We start from the raw sequence: 16402 nt of genomic DNA, 5'->3' as shown, positions 1-16402 counted from the left end.
CCTGCATTGGAGAAGGAAATGGCAACCCACTCCAGTGTTCTTGCCTGGAGAATCCCAGGGACAGGGGAGCCTGGTGGGCTACCGTCTATGGGGTCGCACAGAGTTGGACACGACTGAAGTGACTTAGCAGCAGCAGCAGCAGCAAGCAACCCTACCTTGATCTGGGAGGTAGTGAGGACTTCCCTGGCAGTCCAGAAGTTAAGACTCAGTGCTTCCAATGCAGGGCATGTGGGTTCTATCCCTGGTCAGAGAACTAAGATCCCATATGATGCAATGCCAAAAAACTATTTTTAAAAATCTGGGAGTTATTAATTGCCAGTGCAGAGCAAGTGCAAAGGTCCTGTGGTAGAAATGAGCCCAGCACATTCAAAAGCAGCAAAAGGAGGGAACAGGCCCAGAGCAGCACTGGAGATCAGCATAAGCACCAGATCAAGGGTGACTAACCTTAGGGATGTGTGAACCTGGATGGAAAATATGCATAGTTTTTTAATTTCACAAAGCAAATTAAACCACAAAGTGAAATACAGCATTTAGAAGCACAGGCAGCAAATCTCAGGAGTTATGAGCAGTGCCTGTGATGCTGAATAGAAAAAAAATCATAGCAATTTTCACATCAAAGTATGGTGGCTCAGTGGTAAAGAGTCTGCCTGCACTGTGGCAGACCTGGGTTCGATCCTGCGTTGGGAAGATCCCCTGGAGGAGGGCATGGCAACCCACTCCAGTTTGTTGCCTGGAGAGTCCCCATGGACAGAGGAGCCTGGAGGGCTACAGTCCACGGGGTCACAAGGAGTCAGACACGACTGAGCGACTAAGCACACAGCATGTGGTTATTGCAGATACCCCAAAATAGCATCTAAGCTTATCACTGCTTCAAAGTTAAAGGCACTTATCAGACCTGCTGCTTCAAAGTCAGTGCATGAACAATTACAAAGGGCTTCCCTGGTGGCTCAATGGTAAAGAATCCACCTGCCAATGCAGGAGACAAGGGTTTGATCCCTGATCCAGGAAGATCCCACATGCCACGGAGCAACTAAGCCCGTGCATCACAACTCCTGAGCTTGTGCTCTAGAGCTTGGGAACCACAACGACTGCACCCACGTGCCACAGCTACTGAAGCCCCCATGCCCTAGAGGCCGTGCTACACAAGAGAAGCCGCCGAGATGAGAAGCCAGCGTACTGCAACTAGAGCAGCCCCCGCTCGCCACAACCAGAGAAAAGCCCAAGGAGCAAAGAAGACTCAGCAAGGCCAAAAATAATAAAAGAAATACATTGTATCCAAAAAAGAATCACATCTACAGTACCACAAAAGGACGCTTACTATTTGACACCTGCATGTTAATTAACTGGTTACTTTTGTAACCCTGCGTATTTCATTTTATGCTTTCTAAACATTATTCAGAGAAGGGATCCCCAAGGCTTTCTCCAACTGCCCAAGGGGTCCAGGGCACAAAGAAGGTTAGGTGGTTGGAGCAGAACTCCCCCCCGCAGGGCCACCCAAAATATCTGGATTTGTGCAGGAGCCCCCGTGAGGCCCTCCAGCCCAGAGCTGGGCAGAGATGGGTCTGACTGTGAGTGCCACAGCAAAGTCTGTTCCTAACAGAGCTGGCCTTCCAACAGGCGTGCAGGAAAGAACTTCTGAATGGAGGAATCTGCTTTAAACTATTCATAGACTTCGGTCAATCATTTTTAATAGACTGAGTGCCACATGACGAATTGGTAGAGGGGTGAGGGGCCAAGAATGAAATTCTGGCTGTTTCTAGCCAGAGTGCAGAGAGTAAATATAACTGCTTGGGTTATTAAAACAAATCATCAGTGTCAAATAAACTGTTACGTGATTCCACGCAACTATTCTGGCACCAAAACTATACTGTGCTAATCACTATAAGCTTCTGATTTCTATATTTTCAGCTTTGAAAGAGTAAGTCTCTACCTCACCCTGCCCCATCTCCACCTCACAACCTTTCCTTTTCAAAATATTACCAGTTATTCTCAAACGTTAGCCCTCCACTTGAACTTGGAAGGTAGACCAGCCCAGCCCTTCTCCTAAAGTCTTCTGCGGACCTCTGACGACGTTCACAGTGCCTGTGTGAACCGGGGACATTCATCTCGAAGGTGCTGAGCCTTTCTGTCCAAAATCACAGCCTTCCCTCCCTCTCCGAGGGCCCATTCCTTCTCCTAGGCTCTGGGTCTTTTTCCCAAAGGTCCTGACTGCTTTATAAATAGAGGCTTGGGGAATCCCAGGGTTTTGCTTCTAGTCTGTATCACATTTTCCTACCGTGTTTGCTGCTTGACTATCACAGCTATAAGACAAAGATGCTTGTCTTTGCGTAATTCTGCACCAGACCTCCTTACTGAGCATGCTTCCCAACCACAGAAGCTTTCCCACCCACTCCATCTTCTGAGCAGATGTGCGAATATTTCTTCTGCCCAGTGGTCCTGTCAGCTGCCCTCATGCCCTTTAATGCAAAGACATTCAAGAACAGCCCCTGGAGGTCATGTCATCCTTCCTGCTTTAATGGGGCTGCCTCCACACTCCACTTTTGAGGAAGACCCCGTCTGCGGGCACACGATGTGATTTACTGTGTGAAGGAGATAGCCCCTATGCTACGAGTTGGGATGCTCCATTATGAATGCCTCGTCAGCATCTGTCAAAATGACTGGCTTCTTCTCTGAGCTAGTAACATGATTAAGTCTATTACTGGATTTACTGATACCAAACCATCCTCCGGCCGCTGGCGTTAGCTATTGCTGGCTGCGGTATCTTCCCTGTACTGGTTGATGCTATTTGCTATTACCTTATTTAGATTTTTTGCATTTGCATTTGTGAGCAAAACTGGTCCGTGGCCGTCTTTTTTCGTGCATCCATCAGCTGTATTAGAGTCGATTTGAAGCACAGTTGTGGCCCATCAGTTGTCATTTATCTGATACTAACACTGACTCTGTGAAGAAGGCTGAGCACCGAAGAATTGATGCTTTTGAACTGTGGTGCTGGAGAAGACTCTTGAGAGTCACTTGGACTGCAAGGAGATCCAACCTGTCCATTCTAAAGGAGATTAATCCTGGGTGTTCTTTGGAAGGAATGATGCTAAAGCTGAAACTCCACTACTTTGGCCACCTCATGCAAAGAGTTGACTCATTGGAAAAGACTCTGATGCTGGGAGGGATTGGGGGCAGGAGGAAAAGGGGACAACAGAGGATGAGATGGCTGGATGGCATCACTGACTCGATGGACGTGAGTCTGAGTGAACTCCGGGAGTTGGTGATGGACAGGGAGGCCTGGCGTGCTGCGATTCATGGGGTCGCAAAGAGTCGGACACAACTGAGCGACTGAACTGAACTGAACACTGCCTCTTGTGCTGGTCTGCATGTGTTTATCTTCCTGACCCGAATTATAGAGGAGTCGAAGCTACAGGCTGCCCCCGGGACCCATGCCCGACTCCAGTATCCCCTTGGCCGCTGGTCAGCTCACCTCTTGGAGTGAACCCCGATCTTCTCAACCAGTAAAGCGGGCCAACTACAGAGACCTGCTGGTGAGGAGACCGTGAGAGCTATGTGTGGAGCCCTGAGGCCAGTGCCTGGCACAAGCAGACCTCACACAGGAGACCGTGAGAGCTATGTGTGTGGAGCGCTGAGGCCAGTGCCCGGCACAAGCAGACCTCACACAGGAGACCATGAGAGCTATGTGTGTGGAGCGCTGAGGCCAGTGCCCGGCACAGGCAGACCTCACACACGGAGCCGCTGTCCAGGGGTGCTGCCCTGCACCTGTGTTCAAGCCTCAAGCTCTGAAGACAGAATTCTCCATTAAAGCCAGGACACACCTTGACCCAATGCCACCAGGACTTCCACTGCCCCTGGAAACCAGGGCCACCCTTTCAGCGTGGAATGCTCCCTCCAATGGAAAAGAGCCTCACTGAGGTCCTCCAGGGCCCTGGCAACACCACAAGCTTCTGTGTGTACAGGGACCCCACCCATCCCAGAATACCTCCCGTGGGGCTGGTGTATCCCCTCCTATGGAAGAGCATGTCAAGGGTCAGAGACCTCCAGTTGCCTGCCCTAAGTAGTTCTGCTTTCCCAAATCCCAGGATTGGGAGCTTACACGTCTAATTCCTGCTTTGTAGAATGAGGAGATCTCACTTGCCTTCCGCCCCCTACATTCTGCCTCTCCTCCCGTGTGAACCAGGAGCCCACGGCTGTCCAGGCACGACTAGCTCCCATGACGGGTTCTCCCCTACACGCTGGGCGGGCAGCCTTGGGCCTGTGTTCAAGCCCCCAGGAGTGCTCAGGACAAAAGGCCCAGCTGGGTGTCTCACCTTGTAATGAGCCAGCTGGAGCGAGAGCTGTACGAAGGCGTCCGGGCTGGTTTTACATTTCTTAATCAGCCCTTTACCGAAAGTGCGGAATGGGAAGGAGTGGAAATCCACGTCGTTGGCCAGGAGGTTGGCACTGCTCAGCGAAGTCTCAATGACCTCCTGACACTTGGGGAAAAAGGAGAAAAGGCTTCACTTAATGGCAGGGGAAGTTCTGACACAAACTGAAGAAAACACAAGCTGACTTTCAGCACAGCTAACACACAGACTTGTTGCTTAGAAATACATACATCACGTTTACTTGGATTTTTCCAATCTTTCTAACCTAAGAGTTGCAGTAAGTTGGTAACGTGGCACTGCCCCTCACCCCCCAAACAGCAATGGGGTGGCCCACACAGGAGGAACGCCTGGTCCCAGGGGGACCCCCAGAGGGCATTTCAAAGAGTCACAGGTTTTGCTTCATGAGCTCCGTTCTTCTTATATGCTAGCCATCGAGGGACCAGCTTTAAAAAGAAATGGACTGGGACCTCCCTGGTGGTGCGGTGGTTAAGCCTCTGTGCTTCCGCTGTAGGGGCTGCAGGCTTGATCCCTGGTTGGGGAACTAGGTTCCCACATACCAACCAGCACAGCCGGAAAAAGACAAAAAAACAGGGCATGGACTGTGGGACAGCTGTACAGTAGAAGCGAGTCCTCAGCCGTGAAGTCACACAAGGAATCTTAAATGCACACGACCGAGGGAAAGAAGTCACCGGAACCGCTCCGCACTATACGACTCCAGCTGTATGACATTCAGGGACAGGCGACATGATAGAGACGGTGAGACCTGTGCTGTCAGGAGCAAGGCGGGAGAGAGGGACGAGCCGGCAGAGGAGAGGTTTTAGGGCGGTGACGCTGCTCTGCGTCTCATTATCTCTGCCCACGCCATAGATGCACGACAGCAAGCGTGACCCCAAGCGTGACCCTAATGCGAGCTACGAACTTCAGTGATACTGACACGTCGGTGTAGCTGCATCGCCTGTAACACACGGACCAACTGGTAGGGACGTCGGCAGTGGGAGTGACTGTGCGTGTGTGAGGGCGGGCAGAGTGTGCGAAAACTCTGCACCTTCCACTTGGATTTTGCTGCGAGCCTGAAAGTGCTCTAAAAATGAAAATCCATCCAAAAAAAAACTTTTCAATAAATGGTACGTGACTTAGTCAGCTAGAAGGACTCTGTCACACACCTCTTCAGAAGTCATGCCTCTCTGAGGACCACACACCAGCCACAGGGATGCAGGCTGGACAAAAAGATGCAGACGGATAAGACCTTATAGTATGGATCCAATATTTTCTATGTCAAAAATGACTTCAAAAAAGAAAAAGACTTCCCAGGCCCTGGGAATTCCTGTTTGGCTTTGATTTGGTATTTCCAGCCCTAAAATTCCTTCCCCAAAGGGCTTCCATGGAGTAAATTGCATTGGAGAAGACTCAGAGGGACAGAAATGACAAATTAGTGATCTAGCGTACTTCAGCTCCAAAGGAAATGATTTCATTGTGACGTCTAGCTAAGTTTGAGCTAGGAATTTCACTGACAGTCTTAGCCAAAAGCTTTCAGTGAAAGAAGAACTACTGACTGGGGCTTCCAAGGCAATAGGAGCTGTAGCAGCTTTGAGGTCCCAGGAAGAAACACCCAGGCGGACAGACTTCTGTCTCGGGGGCATTCTGAGCTCGTGAGCACCACTGGAAAACTCGACTGAGAGTTTAGACCCGTCTCCTGTCCAAGGTAATTGACAAGCATCTGAGGAATGGGACTTACTTCCTCCGGGATGTCCCACTGCAGCCGGGTAGGGTACGGGATGTTCGGGTTGGTGTCTCCTTTACAGTGTCCATCCTCCGTGTAACCCAGCTGGAAGCTGTCTGTGGCCATGACGTACTGTCAAAAATAAGACACATCTGTTAAGTCCAAGATCATCACAGGTACCTGTTACATACAAGTCACTGACCTCTCAAAGTACATCCTTTCGTTCTAGAAATGCAATCTAGACTTAACCATAACTACTTGCTTAGGGTCTGCTGAGCACTTGACATTCTGTGAACACCCACCTAATAAGGTACTCTGATCTCTACTTCAGGGTCATGAAAGATGGACCTGGAGAGGTTGGACAGTGTTTGGACAGGTAAGGAGCACAGCCAGAATTCAAGCTGAGTGTATGATGCGCAGAAAGTAGCTCAGAGCCTGCTTCTAGGTCCTGGCTGTGAGCTAGTACCGTCTGGGTGTTACCCTGATGGATACTGACCCTATAAGGTAGTAACTGCTGTTCTCACGCGTATAAATGAGAAGACCGCCTCAGTGAGGTGAAGAGTCTGTCCGAGTTCACACTTCTCAGGGAGCCAGGATGTGGGCCCAGGTGTGAATGCTCTCTGTTCACTGGCAGGTAATCTTAAGCCAGTTTATTCAATGGTATTTACTGAGCACCAACTATGAGTCAACCCTGAATATTCACTGGAAGGACTGATGCTGAAACTGAACCTCCAGTACTTTGGCCACCTGATTCGAAGAGCCGACTCATTGGAAAAGACCCTGATGCTGGGAAAGATTGAGGGCAGGAAGAGAAGGGGATGACAGAGGATGAGATGGTTGGACGGCATCACCAACTTAACGGACATGAGTTTGAGCAAACTGCAGGAGCTGGTGAAGGACAGGGAAGCCTGGCATGCTGCAGTCCATGGGGTAGCAAAGAGTCAGACGTGACTTAGCAACTGAACAACAGCTATGAGACAGCAATGCTTCTGAGCGCCAGTGGACAAAGCAGACAGGAATTTCGCCTTTCTACAAAAGTTTACAGATGGCCACGACCAAGCGACTCCATTCTTAGGTATGGACTCAAAAGAAATGAAAACACAGGTTCACATACAACTTGTACACTGACGTTCACAGAAGCGATGGTTATAGTAGTTAAACAGCGAAAAGAGCCCAAATGTCCATCGAGTTATGAACAGATAAAATACGGTATTATCATGCGAAGGAATACTATTCAGCCATCAAAAGGAACAAAGCCCTAGTGGTTAGGATTCTGGACTTTCACTGCTGTGGGCCAGGTTCAATCCCCAGTTGGGGAACTGAGATCCCAAAAAAAATTTTTAAAAAGGAATGAAGCCCTATAGAACAATATAGATGAATCCTGAAAACATTAGCCAGATACACAAGACCACATACTGTGTGGATTCTGTTTCTATGAAACGGCTAGAATAGCCAGAGACAGAAAGGAGATTAGTGGTTACCAAGGGTTGGGTGGGGTGGGGGTGCGGGGAGGTGTTTTATTTTGGGAGTGATGGAAGTGTCCTGGAATGAGACAGTGGTGATGGAAAGAACAACCATACTGAACTGTACACTTGAAGAGGTGAACTATATGCTTTGTGAATTACACCTGAATTTTTAAAAATAATAAAAATATTTTTTAAAAGGTATTTCTGCCCTCGGGGAGCTTACATTCCAGTAGGGGAAGCAAAATGAACAAAAAAAGAGCCCAAGGTCAGAGGGTGACACTGTTGGACAGTGAGCGGGGGAGAGCAGCGGCTCAGGGACGGGGAAGTGTAAGGCGGGCCTCATCTCACGCATGTGCGGTCAGTGCCCCTGTGAGCTGAGCCTGTGAAGGGGCCCAGCCTACCTGTGTCTGCTCTGCATCAGAGCCCCCGAGTCCAACACAAACACCAGAAACACACAGACAGCCAACAGGACTCAGCTTGGACCAGATTTGTTTTTAATTGGCACAGGTGGCATCATTATACCAGCCCATTAATTGGCCCTGGTGTGGGCCTCCATGACAAGACGGTGGGTCAGTTCTCATCCACATAGGGAGCATCTGGGTTCCTGTTTGACCCCTGGAGTCACGGGCCACAGTGTCCATCGGGTGATTAACAGTTAAACACCACCGCATCCAACTGCTCACCCTGATGTAAGACTAAATCCTTTATCCTTATCTTATCCAGAGTACTGAAAAAATACGCCTGGCCTTGTCAGTATCCTGTAGATTTCTCTACTTGGTAAATGTACCTAATGTGATCCAGACTGCCTATGACTCAGAGATTTCTCTTTCACCCAAGTACTGCTCTGATGCTCTTGTTACTGGGAAAGTCCTTGGAACAGGGTGTAATAGGCATGGACCATTACAAAGTGCAGAGAGACTTAAAGTGTCTCATTTCAACATTCAGCAGTGGTAAAGGGGTTTGATCTATGACAGATCTTTAGTTGAAAGGATCTCTCAGCCTTTGTCGGCATCAGCAAAGACAAGGGTGATGAAGAGCCTTTTTGACAACTTGGCTACTTTTATCACGTGTTAGTGTCTTAGGACCACGCCGGTGTCTTACAGACTGGAGCAATTTTTTCTTTCCTTTTTAAAGGTTTCCCGGACAGGGGAGCTTGGCGTGCTGCAGTCCATCGGGTCGAAAAGAGCTGGACATGACTGAGCGACTGGACGCCAACAATGAACAGTGGTGAGGACTCCACACTCCCACTGCAGAGGGCTTGGCTTCGATCCCCAACTGGGGACTACGATCGCACGTTTTACGGCATAGCCCAAAAAATAAATAAATGTAAAGTGTTAGGTGGAGGGAGAGGATGACAGGCTTTGGTGGGTTTTTCGGTAACTTGGTAATTCTAAGAATTAAGCGAAGTGGGAAAAGGCACACTGCACTTTCATAAACCAAGATTTCAAGACCCTTGCTTTTATTTGGCCTAAAACTTGGCAGCTTTCAAAATAACCGAGCTTCAGTTCCGCCCTGAAGTCACTGGGTCTGAGCCAAGGCCACCTCATTATTTTGGCACCTTCAGGATGTGACAATAAATGTTTCCATTTCAGGAACCTCAGCCATACGTTGACAGTGCCAACAGCTGCTGAAAACATTGTAACTGGACGGATACTACCAAGTTTAATTCAGTCTGGGGTTTGCTTTTTCAATAGCAGTTTCTATGGTCAAGTTAAACTTTCAGACACTCACCTCCCAAAGGTGACCCATGATGGGCGCATCGGCCCAGGAGTGCTCCGCATTAATGCCCATCTTTCCGTTTTTAAAGACGATAAACGTGAATGATTTATCAAACCACCTGCACGACACAAAAATATTAATGCAACTGGCACGTTTACAAAGACAAAGCAAATCCAGACAATGTGTTTGTTTTCTTATGGATGGCCTCAACTGACTGTATCCACCCCTCCTATGGTTGGTAGAGGTGAACGACTCTCCACCAGTGATAATAGAAGTACATACACAAGGGCCTCCCTGGTGGCTCGGCGGTAAAGAACTCTCCTGCCAATGCGGGAGATACAGGTTCAATCCCTGGTCCGGGAAGGTCCTAGCGTGCCTCAGAGCAAATAAACCCACGGGCCACAGCTACTGACCTGTGCTCTAGAGTCCAGGAGCTGTAGCTACTGAGACCTGCGCGCCCTCGAGCCTGTGCTCAGCAACAAGAAGCCACGGCAGGGACTTCCCTGGGGGTCCAGTGGCTAAGACTCCACACTCCCAATGCAGGGGCCCCGGGTTCGATACTTGGTCAGGGAACTAGATCCCACAGGCTACAACTAAGATTTTGCAAGCGGCAACTAAAGATCCCATGTGTTGCAACTAAGAACCAGCACAGCCAAATAAATAAATACATCTAAAAAAGAGAGAGAGAGAAGCCACTCTAATGAGAAGCCCGAGCACTGCAACTAGTGCTCGCTGCGACTGGAGACGAGCCTGCACGGCAACGAAAATCCAGCACAGCCAAAAATAAATCATTCTTTTTAAAAAGTTTAAAAAAAAAAGGTACACATAGAACCCTAACTCACTGGTTTCTCTCCTGCTCCCGACACAGAGATAAGCATTTGGGTACTGGGGACCAGAAGGAGAACAGGCTGTATTGTTATAACGAGAAAGGATGCATAAGACACTGGCAGAGAGGCAGGAAGCCGCAAGGTCGTCCTCGGGTATCTGCTGGGGGCGTGGCTCTGGGACCCACTGGCCGATAAGGAAACCTGAGGCTGCTCCGGCCCCAGAGTCGGCCCTCTGCAGCCGCAGGCTCCACAACCAAGGCTCTGAAACACGCTCCCTGATCCACAGGTGGTTGAACCCCACGGACACGGAGGACCAACTGTGCCTGCACCCCCCTTCCCCCACCTCGGCCAACCCTCACCCCCAACCTGATGGGCAGTCAGGACCTCCCTTCACAGGGAAGGGGATGGAGGCTCCAGGAAGTGGAGCAGGCTCACCCAATCACATGACGAATGAGCAGAGCCAAAGCCGACATCCAGGTCAGGCCCTGGGCAGCCCCTTCTCACGAGCATCTCCAAATGGAGGAGGTCATGCAGAGGGGAAGAATCTCAAGGCTGCTGCTTACGTGTGTGCGTGACAGTTTGGGTGGAAAGAAGAAACTCCCCAGTCATATTTTCACGGCCCCCTTGCTTCAGCGGATGCTTACGGCTGGGTGTCAGCCATAGGCAATGCTTCTTCCAGGTTTCAGGCAAAGCACTGTGTTTCAGAAGGTAAGCGCGATACCTGTCGAAACACCTGCCATGCAGCAGGGACTTGGCGTAGCTGTCCATCGACGTTTCCGGGTCCTCCTCCCTGTATCCCTGCTCGGTTTCGTCTAACGTCACGAAGAACGCTGCTTTTTCCACGGCATCCAGAGACTGCTTGTTTTTCCCGTGTCCAAAATAGGCCTGGCGACACCTGGCCCAGGGGACCCTGTGGTGAGGATTAAGTACCATGAGACCTGCAGCAATTTGGTGACATCTCCTTCGAGGCACATGCGAAAGGACAACGTTTTTCAGTTCTCAGTGTTTTAGGGGTTTAAGGAAAACTCGGCGTTAAAGACTTTCTCCATCTGCAACTGCCTGCCTGCCTGCCGGCTGGGCCGCCTGGTTGGAGGGCAGGGGTCTCGCCTTCTCCTTGTACCTGCTCCAGGGACGTTGCAGGCGGGGAACTTCATCCATAAATGCCGAGTGAAGGACAAGAGGGCAGATGGGCCCGGAGCTCTGCCGTCCGGGGCAGCAGAGCCCCAGCCAGGCAGGGGCCTTCCTTGTGGCCTTCTGACCCTCTCCATGCGACCATCCCTTGGAAACTACAGCGAGGGCCAAGAGCACAGCCCTGGTGCCGGGACCAGCTCAAGTTCACAGACCCCGACACCACTGTCCCATCTTTCAGATGAGGAAACCGAGGCACAGGCAGGAGGTCACAGTGCCTTCGTGGTGGGTCGGGACTGCTACCCAGGCCAGCCGGTCCCGAGCCCACACGCCCATGCTACAAATGGCCACACGACAGCCTGGTGATGAGGGGCGCCCCCGGGAGCCGAATCCAGGGATTCTTTTCCATCCTGCCCCATGTGGGGTGCACGGAGCTGATGGGACACCCAATTCCCGAGAGGCGCCCCAGCTGTGGCCTCTCCAGATAGCTCCTGGGCCCCTTCACTCAGGCGCCCTACCCCACTACCCTTCCAGGCCAGGACCACCTGTCTCTGTCTCCCGCCCTCTTCTCCCCACCGAGTGCTCAATCCAGAATCCCAGGCGTGCCACAAAGCCCAGAAGCACAACAGGTGGCATCGCAGGCCCAGCTCCAACCGCTGATCTCGACGCCTGGGGACAGTGGTGACCACGAGAATCGCTGGTACGTGCTCAGCACCTAGGTAAGTGAGGTGGGGCATAGTCCTCATGGGGACGCGTCGGGGGCGTTGCTCGCTGAGTCTGCACCCTGCCCCTCTCTGCCTCACTGGCCACCCCCAGTGACGCTCGGTCAGCACTCGGGACCCAAGGTTCTTCCCCAGGACGCGTCCCCTCTGTTCCAGCCGAGCCCTTGCCACCCAGCAACGGCCGCCCTCCAGCCTCTTGGACTGAGCCTCCTCTTTACTAACACTGCCCATGTCCAGCCCCGGAACCCCCCGGACCAGAATATAAGTCTGGGGCTTCCCAGGTGGCGCTAGTGGTCAAGGGCCTGCCTGCCAATGCAGGAGACGTAAGAGACCGTGGGTTCGATCCCTGGGTGGGGAAGATCCCCTGTAGGAGGGCAGGGTGAACCTCTCTAGTCTTCTTGCCTGGAGAATCCCAAGGACAGAGGAGCCTGGCGGGCTACAGTCCGTGGGGTCACACGTGGGACACAGTCGAGAGACTGAGCATGCACGCAGTCACTCCAGGCTAACGCGGCCCCTTTATCAGCGCCTGGTCACAGAATTAAGCCCAAATGTGGCTGGGTACAAGGGCCCCACTCCACAGCTCCCAGCATCTTCTCCCCAGACATCTCTGCTGCCCGTCGGTCATCCCGGCTCAGCACCGCCCTCTGCGTGCCCTCGCCTGGGTCTCTTCCTCTTCTCTGCAGGACAGTCACTCACCATCTTGCTCCCAGCACCACCCTAACAGCAGCCACACTGCCGGCCCCAGGGGTCCTCATCAGGGACCACACTGAACCAGAAGCCCTGGGCAAAGCCTGAAGACAGACTTGCTTGTCCCCCAAGTGCTCCCCTCCCCCATCCCAAACAGACTAGCTCAGCCCCAGAGATATCAGAGCCCAGGCTGTACAGGCCAGGCCCTCGAGCTTTAACCCTGACATGGAGGCCTTGGCTAAACTTGTCTGTTTCCTAAGTCCAACATGCCCAAGGGCTTCCCTGCCGGCTCAGCGTTCACCTGAGAATTCACCAGCCAATGCAGGGGACAAGCTTCGATCCCTGGTCTGGGACGATTCCATATGACGCGGAGCAACTAAGCCCGTGTGCCAACTACTGAGACTGTGCTCTGGAGCCTGGGAACCGCATCGACTGAGCCCGGGTGCCCTAGAGTCTGTGCTCTGCAACAAACCAGGTCAAAGCAACGCGAAGGACGTGCACCACAGCTAGAGAGCAGCCTCCGCTCTCAGAAACCAGAGAAAGCCCTCGTGCGGCAACAAAGACCCAGCAGAGCCAGACTAAATAACATTATTTAAAAACAAAACAACAACCAAAAACATGCCGCAGCCCACATGACAACGCCTACTTCCTTCCTTCAGTCACGCGTCCCGAGATCCACGCACACGCATACCCGCCTGTCACACAGATGGCCAAGGGGACCCGGGAACAAAGCCGAGCCCAGCGCGGCAGGCCGGGGACCTGCTTCCCCACCAGGGGGGACCCTGGTGAGGAGAGGACCCTGAGCTCCCGAAACACGACAGCATCTTGGAGGGGCCGCACACCTGTCTGCTCCCCTGGTGAGGAGAGAACCCCGAGACCCCCCGACAGCCCCCAGCATCTCGGAGGGACCGCACACCTGTTTGCCCCCCTGGTGGGGAGAGAACCCTGAGACCCCCCCGACAGCCCCCCAGCGTCTTGGAGGGGCCGCACACCTGTCCGCCGCCGTAAGCGCCGCCAGCTTGGCCTCCCCAGGCTGCGGCTCCGACGGGTCCTCCAGGATCCGCTGCACCTGCTGCTCGATCTCGCGGGGCCTCAGCAGCCGGCCGTCGTGGTAGAGCCAGACCTTGAAGTAGCGGCCCCGGTGGAAGACGACGATGTGCTTGCTGTCCCTCAGGTGCTGGATGGTGTCTGCGGGGGGCGGGGGCAGGCATCCAGCGGCACGTGGTTAGAGGAGGAGAGAACACACCCTCGACGGCACCACCTCCTGTCCCTGCGTCACTCGGCTCTGCTCAGAGTCCACTTCCCACAAGCTTGCAGAGGGCTCGGAGCTCTGGGCTGGGGCAGGCCTGGGCACTGGCTCCGCTTGGCCACCCCCTGGATGTGTCACCCGGGCCAAAGGGCCGACGGGGGGCGGTCCTAAGTGGTACCGGTCTGTCCCCTTGCATTCGTGAGGGCATCCCGGCTGGAACAGACAGGCACCCCCTACACTGGGCAGTAAGGAAGGCAGGGGTCAGGGGTCCTAGGTCAGGCTACTGGGCCACAAATCTGGCTCCCCCTGAAGACAATAAACTTCCTTGCTGGTCCAGTGGTTAGGAATATGCGCTTTCACTGCAGGAGGCATGGGTTCAATTCCCGGTCGGTCGGGGAACTAAGATCCCTCGTGCCGCACCATGCGGCCAAAAAAAAAAAATTCCTAACCCAATCTGGGAAAAAAACTACTGTAAGACATCCTTAAATTGAAGAGAAACTGAGTCAGTTAAATTAATTAACTGTCCAGGCCTGAGAAAGACAAAGGCAGTTCAACAGAAGGAAGGTTCTTCAGCCTGAAATCTCTGAAACCTTAGGAGAGGCCTCGAGCCACTGGTGTGGTCTTCTCTGATGTCTCCTGAGCACAAGGATGGGAAGTTTTGATTTCCGAAGGAGCCCTGAGTGGGCTACCCACCTGTCTCCTCTCCCGGGATCCGAGAAGTATTAAACATGCGCTCCCACTGGGCGGAGCAGAGCGGAATTGTAGACCCCAGAAGAAGAATCTGTAACAGAAATATGTCTCAAACAAAAATTCAAGGAGCAAATTAAGTCCACACATTTAAATGCTGGATTTGTTTTCCGGGCCCATAGCATGGCTGGACCTAATCTCCAAACTCTGTAAGAACGGGGGTTCCCTGGGATACCATGCACCCTGGGGTTTGCTGAAACAGACCAGAGCACAGAACCCTGCATCTTATTCGTAAATAACACGTCCTCAGCAGGCTCCACGCTTCTACCGCAGGGAGCACGTTTTCAACCCCTAGTTTCGGAACTGAGATGAGATCCTGAGTGCTGCGTAGTGTAGTTAAAAGAAAGAAAGAAAGATGCTGACACTTAAGTCAAAGGAGTAGTTAAAAAAAAAAAAAAGGCCTCAAGACTTCCTTGCTGGTCTAGTGGTTAAGAATCTGCCTGTCAGTGCAGGGGACACGGGTTCGACCCCTGGTCTGGGAAGATCCCACGTGCCACAGAGAAACAACTGAGTCCGCGTGCGGCATCTCCCGAAGCCCGTAGGCCCTACAGCCTGTGTTCTGCAACAAGAAAAGCCTCTGTAATATGAGAAGCCCGCTCACAGCAACCAAGAGTAGCCCCGGCTCACCACACCTAGAGAAAGTCCCTGTGCAGCAACAAAGACTCAGCACGGTCAAAAATATCAATAAATTAATAAACAAAAAGAATTTTTGTAAAGGCCTGACATCTATATTATTTCCTTCACAAGCAAGAGAGGGTTTCCTCACAGGACAAATTACAGAACTAAAGTGCATCAGACATATATCCATTTAGGACACTACAGAAGAGAATTAAATCTCAAAATAATTATGTTGAGGGAAAGAGGTCAAAACAAAAAAGTTAAAAGTGAATGGGGATTCCCTGGTGGTCCAGTGGTTAAGAATCCATCTTTCAGTGCAAGGGATATGGGTTGGATCCCTAGTCAGGGAACTAAGACCCTTCTAGTGCACCGCAACTAGAAGGTCCATGCTCTGCAAGTGAATATCCTGTATGATGCAACAAGGACCCTGCGTGCCGCAAACGAGACCCGACACGGCCAAATAAACACTGGTTGGTCTAGTCGCTCAGTCGTGTCTGACTCTTTGCGACCCCATGGATTGGAGCCCGCCAGGCTCCTCTGTCCATGGGATTCTCCAGGCAAGAATACTGGAGTGGGTTGCCATTTCCTTCTCCAGGGGATCTTCCCAAACCCAGGGATTGAACCCGGGTCTCCTACACTGCAGGTGGATTCTTTACCGACTGAACCACCAGGGAAGCCCCGAAATAATGAATGTTTAAAATAAAAAAAAAAGCAAGCACAAGCTGTAAGAATCCACTTACAGAAAACGCAAGCTAATCTAGAGTGACAGAAAGCAGATCAGGGTGATGGTGGGGAGCAGAGACGGACACAGAGGCGCACAGAGGAACCCAGGGTGGGCCGGTGGGCGGGGGTCTCACTCACTTAACTGTGATGGTTTCACATGTACAGAGATACACATCAGAACGTCAGAACTCATTACAGTGGGTGCTTTGAAGGTGTGCTGTGTATCAATTACACCTGGATAAAGCTGTTTTAAAGAATTTTTTAAAAAGCAGTCTGGGACTTCCCCGATGGTCCAGTGGTCAAGAGCCCACGTTGCAGTGGAGGTTGTGTGGGTTCCATCCCTGGTTGGGGAACCAAGATCCCACGTGTCATGGAGCAACTAAGCCATAAGCCACCACAAAGACCTGAACAGCCAAATAAAAACGTTTT

General features: G+C 51.9%; 1 protein-coding gene across 2 annotated transcripts in view; it reads right to left on the bottom strand.

Moving 5' to 3' along the window:
- Window positions 1-16402, bottom strand: part of CPT1A (carnitine palmitoyltransferase 1A) — a 59946-nt gene that overhangs the window by 10040 nt on the left and 33504 nt on the right. For both annotated transcript variants that reach the window (XM_027531373.1, XM_027531374.1), the window contains exons 9-14: window positions 14579-14666; window positions 13629-13824; window positions 10821-11009; window positions 9285-9390; window positions 6103-6219; window positions 4311-4475 (exon numbers count right to left, since the gene is read on the bottom strand). In XM_027531373.1, coding sequence (XP_027387174.1) covers window positions 4311-4475; window positions 6103-6219; window positions 9285-9390; window positions 10821-11009; window positions 13629-13824; window positions 14579-14666 — 861 coding nt within the window. The remainder of the gene's footprint in view (window positions 1-4310; window positions 4476-6102; window positions 6220-9284; window positions 9391-10820; window positions 11010-13628; window positions 13825-14578; window positions 14667-16402) is intronic.

This window comes from Bos indicus x Bos taurus, chromosome 29, assembly GCF_003369695.1.
Source record: "Bos indicus x Bos taurus breed Angus x Brahman F1 hybrid chromosome 29, Bos_hybrid_MaternalHap_v2.0, whole genome shotgun sequence".
Classification (NCBI taxonomy): Eukaryota; Metazoa; Chordata; class Mammalia; order Artiodactyla; family Bovidae; genus Bos; species Bos indicus x Bos taurus.
Note: the sequence above shows the minus strand (reverse complement) of the source record. Positions and strands in the feature narration are given on the sequence as shown.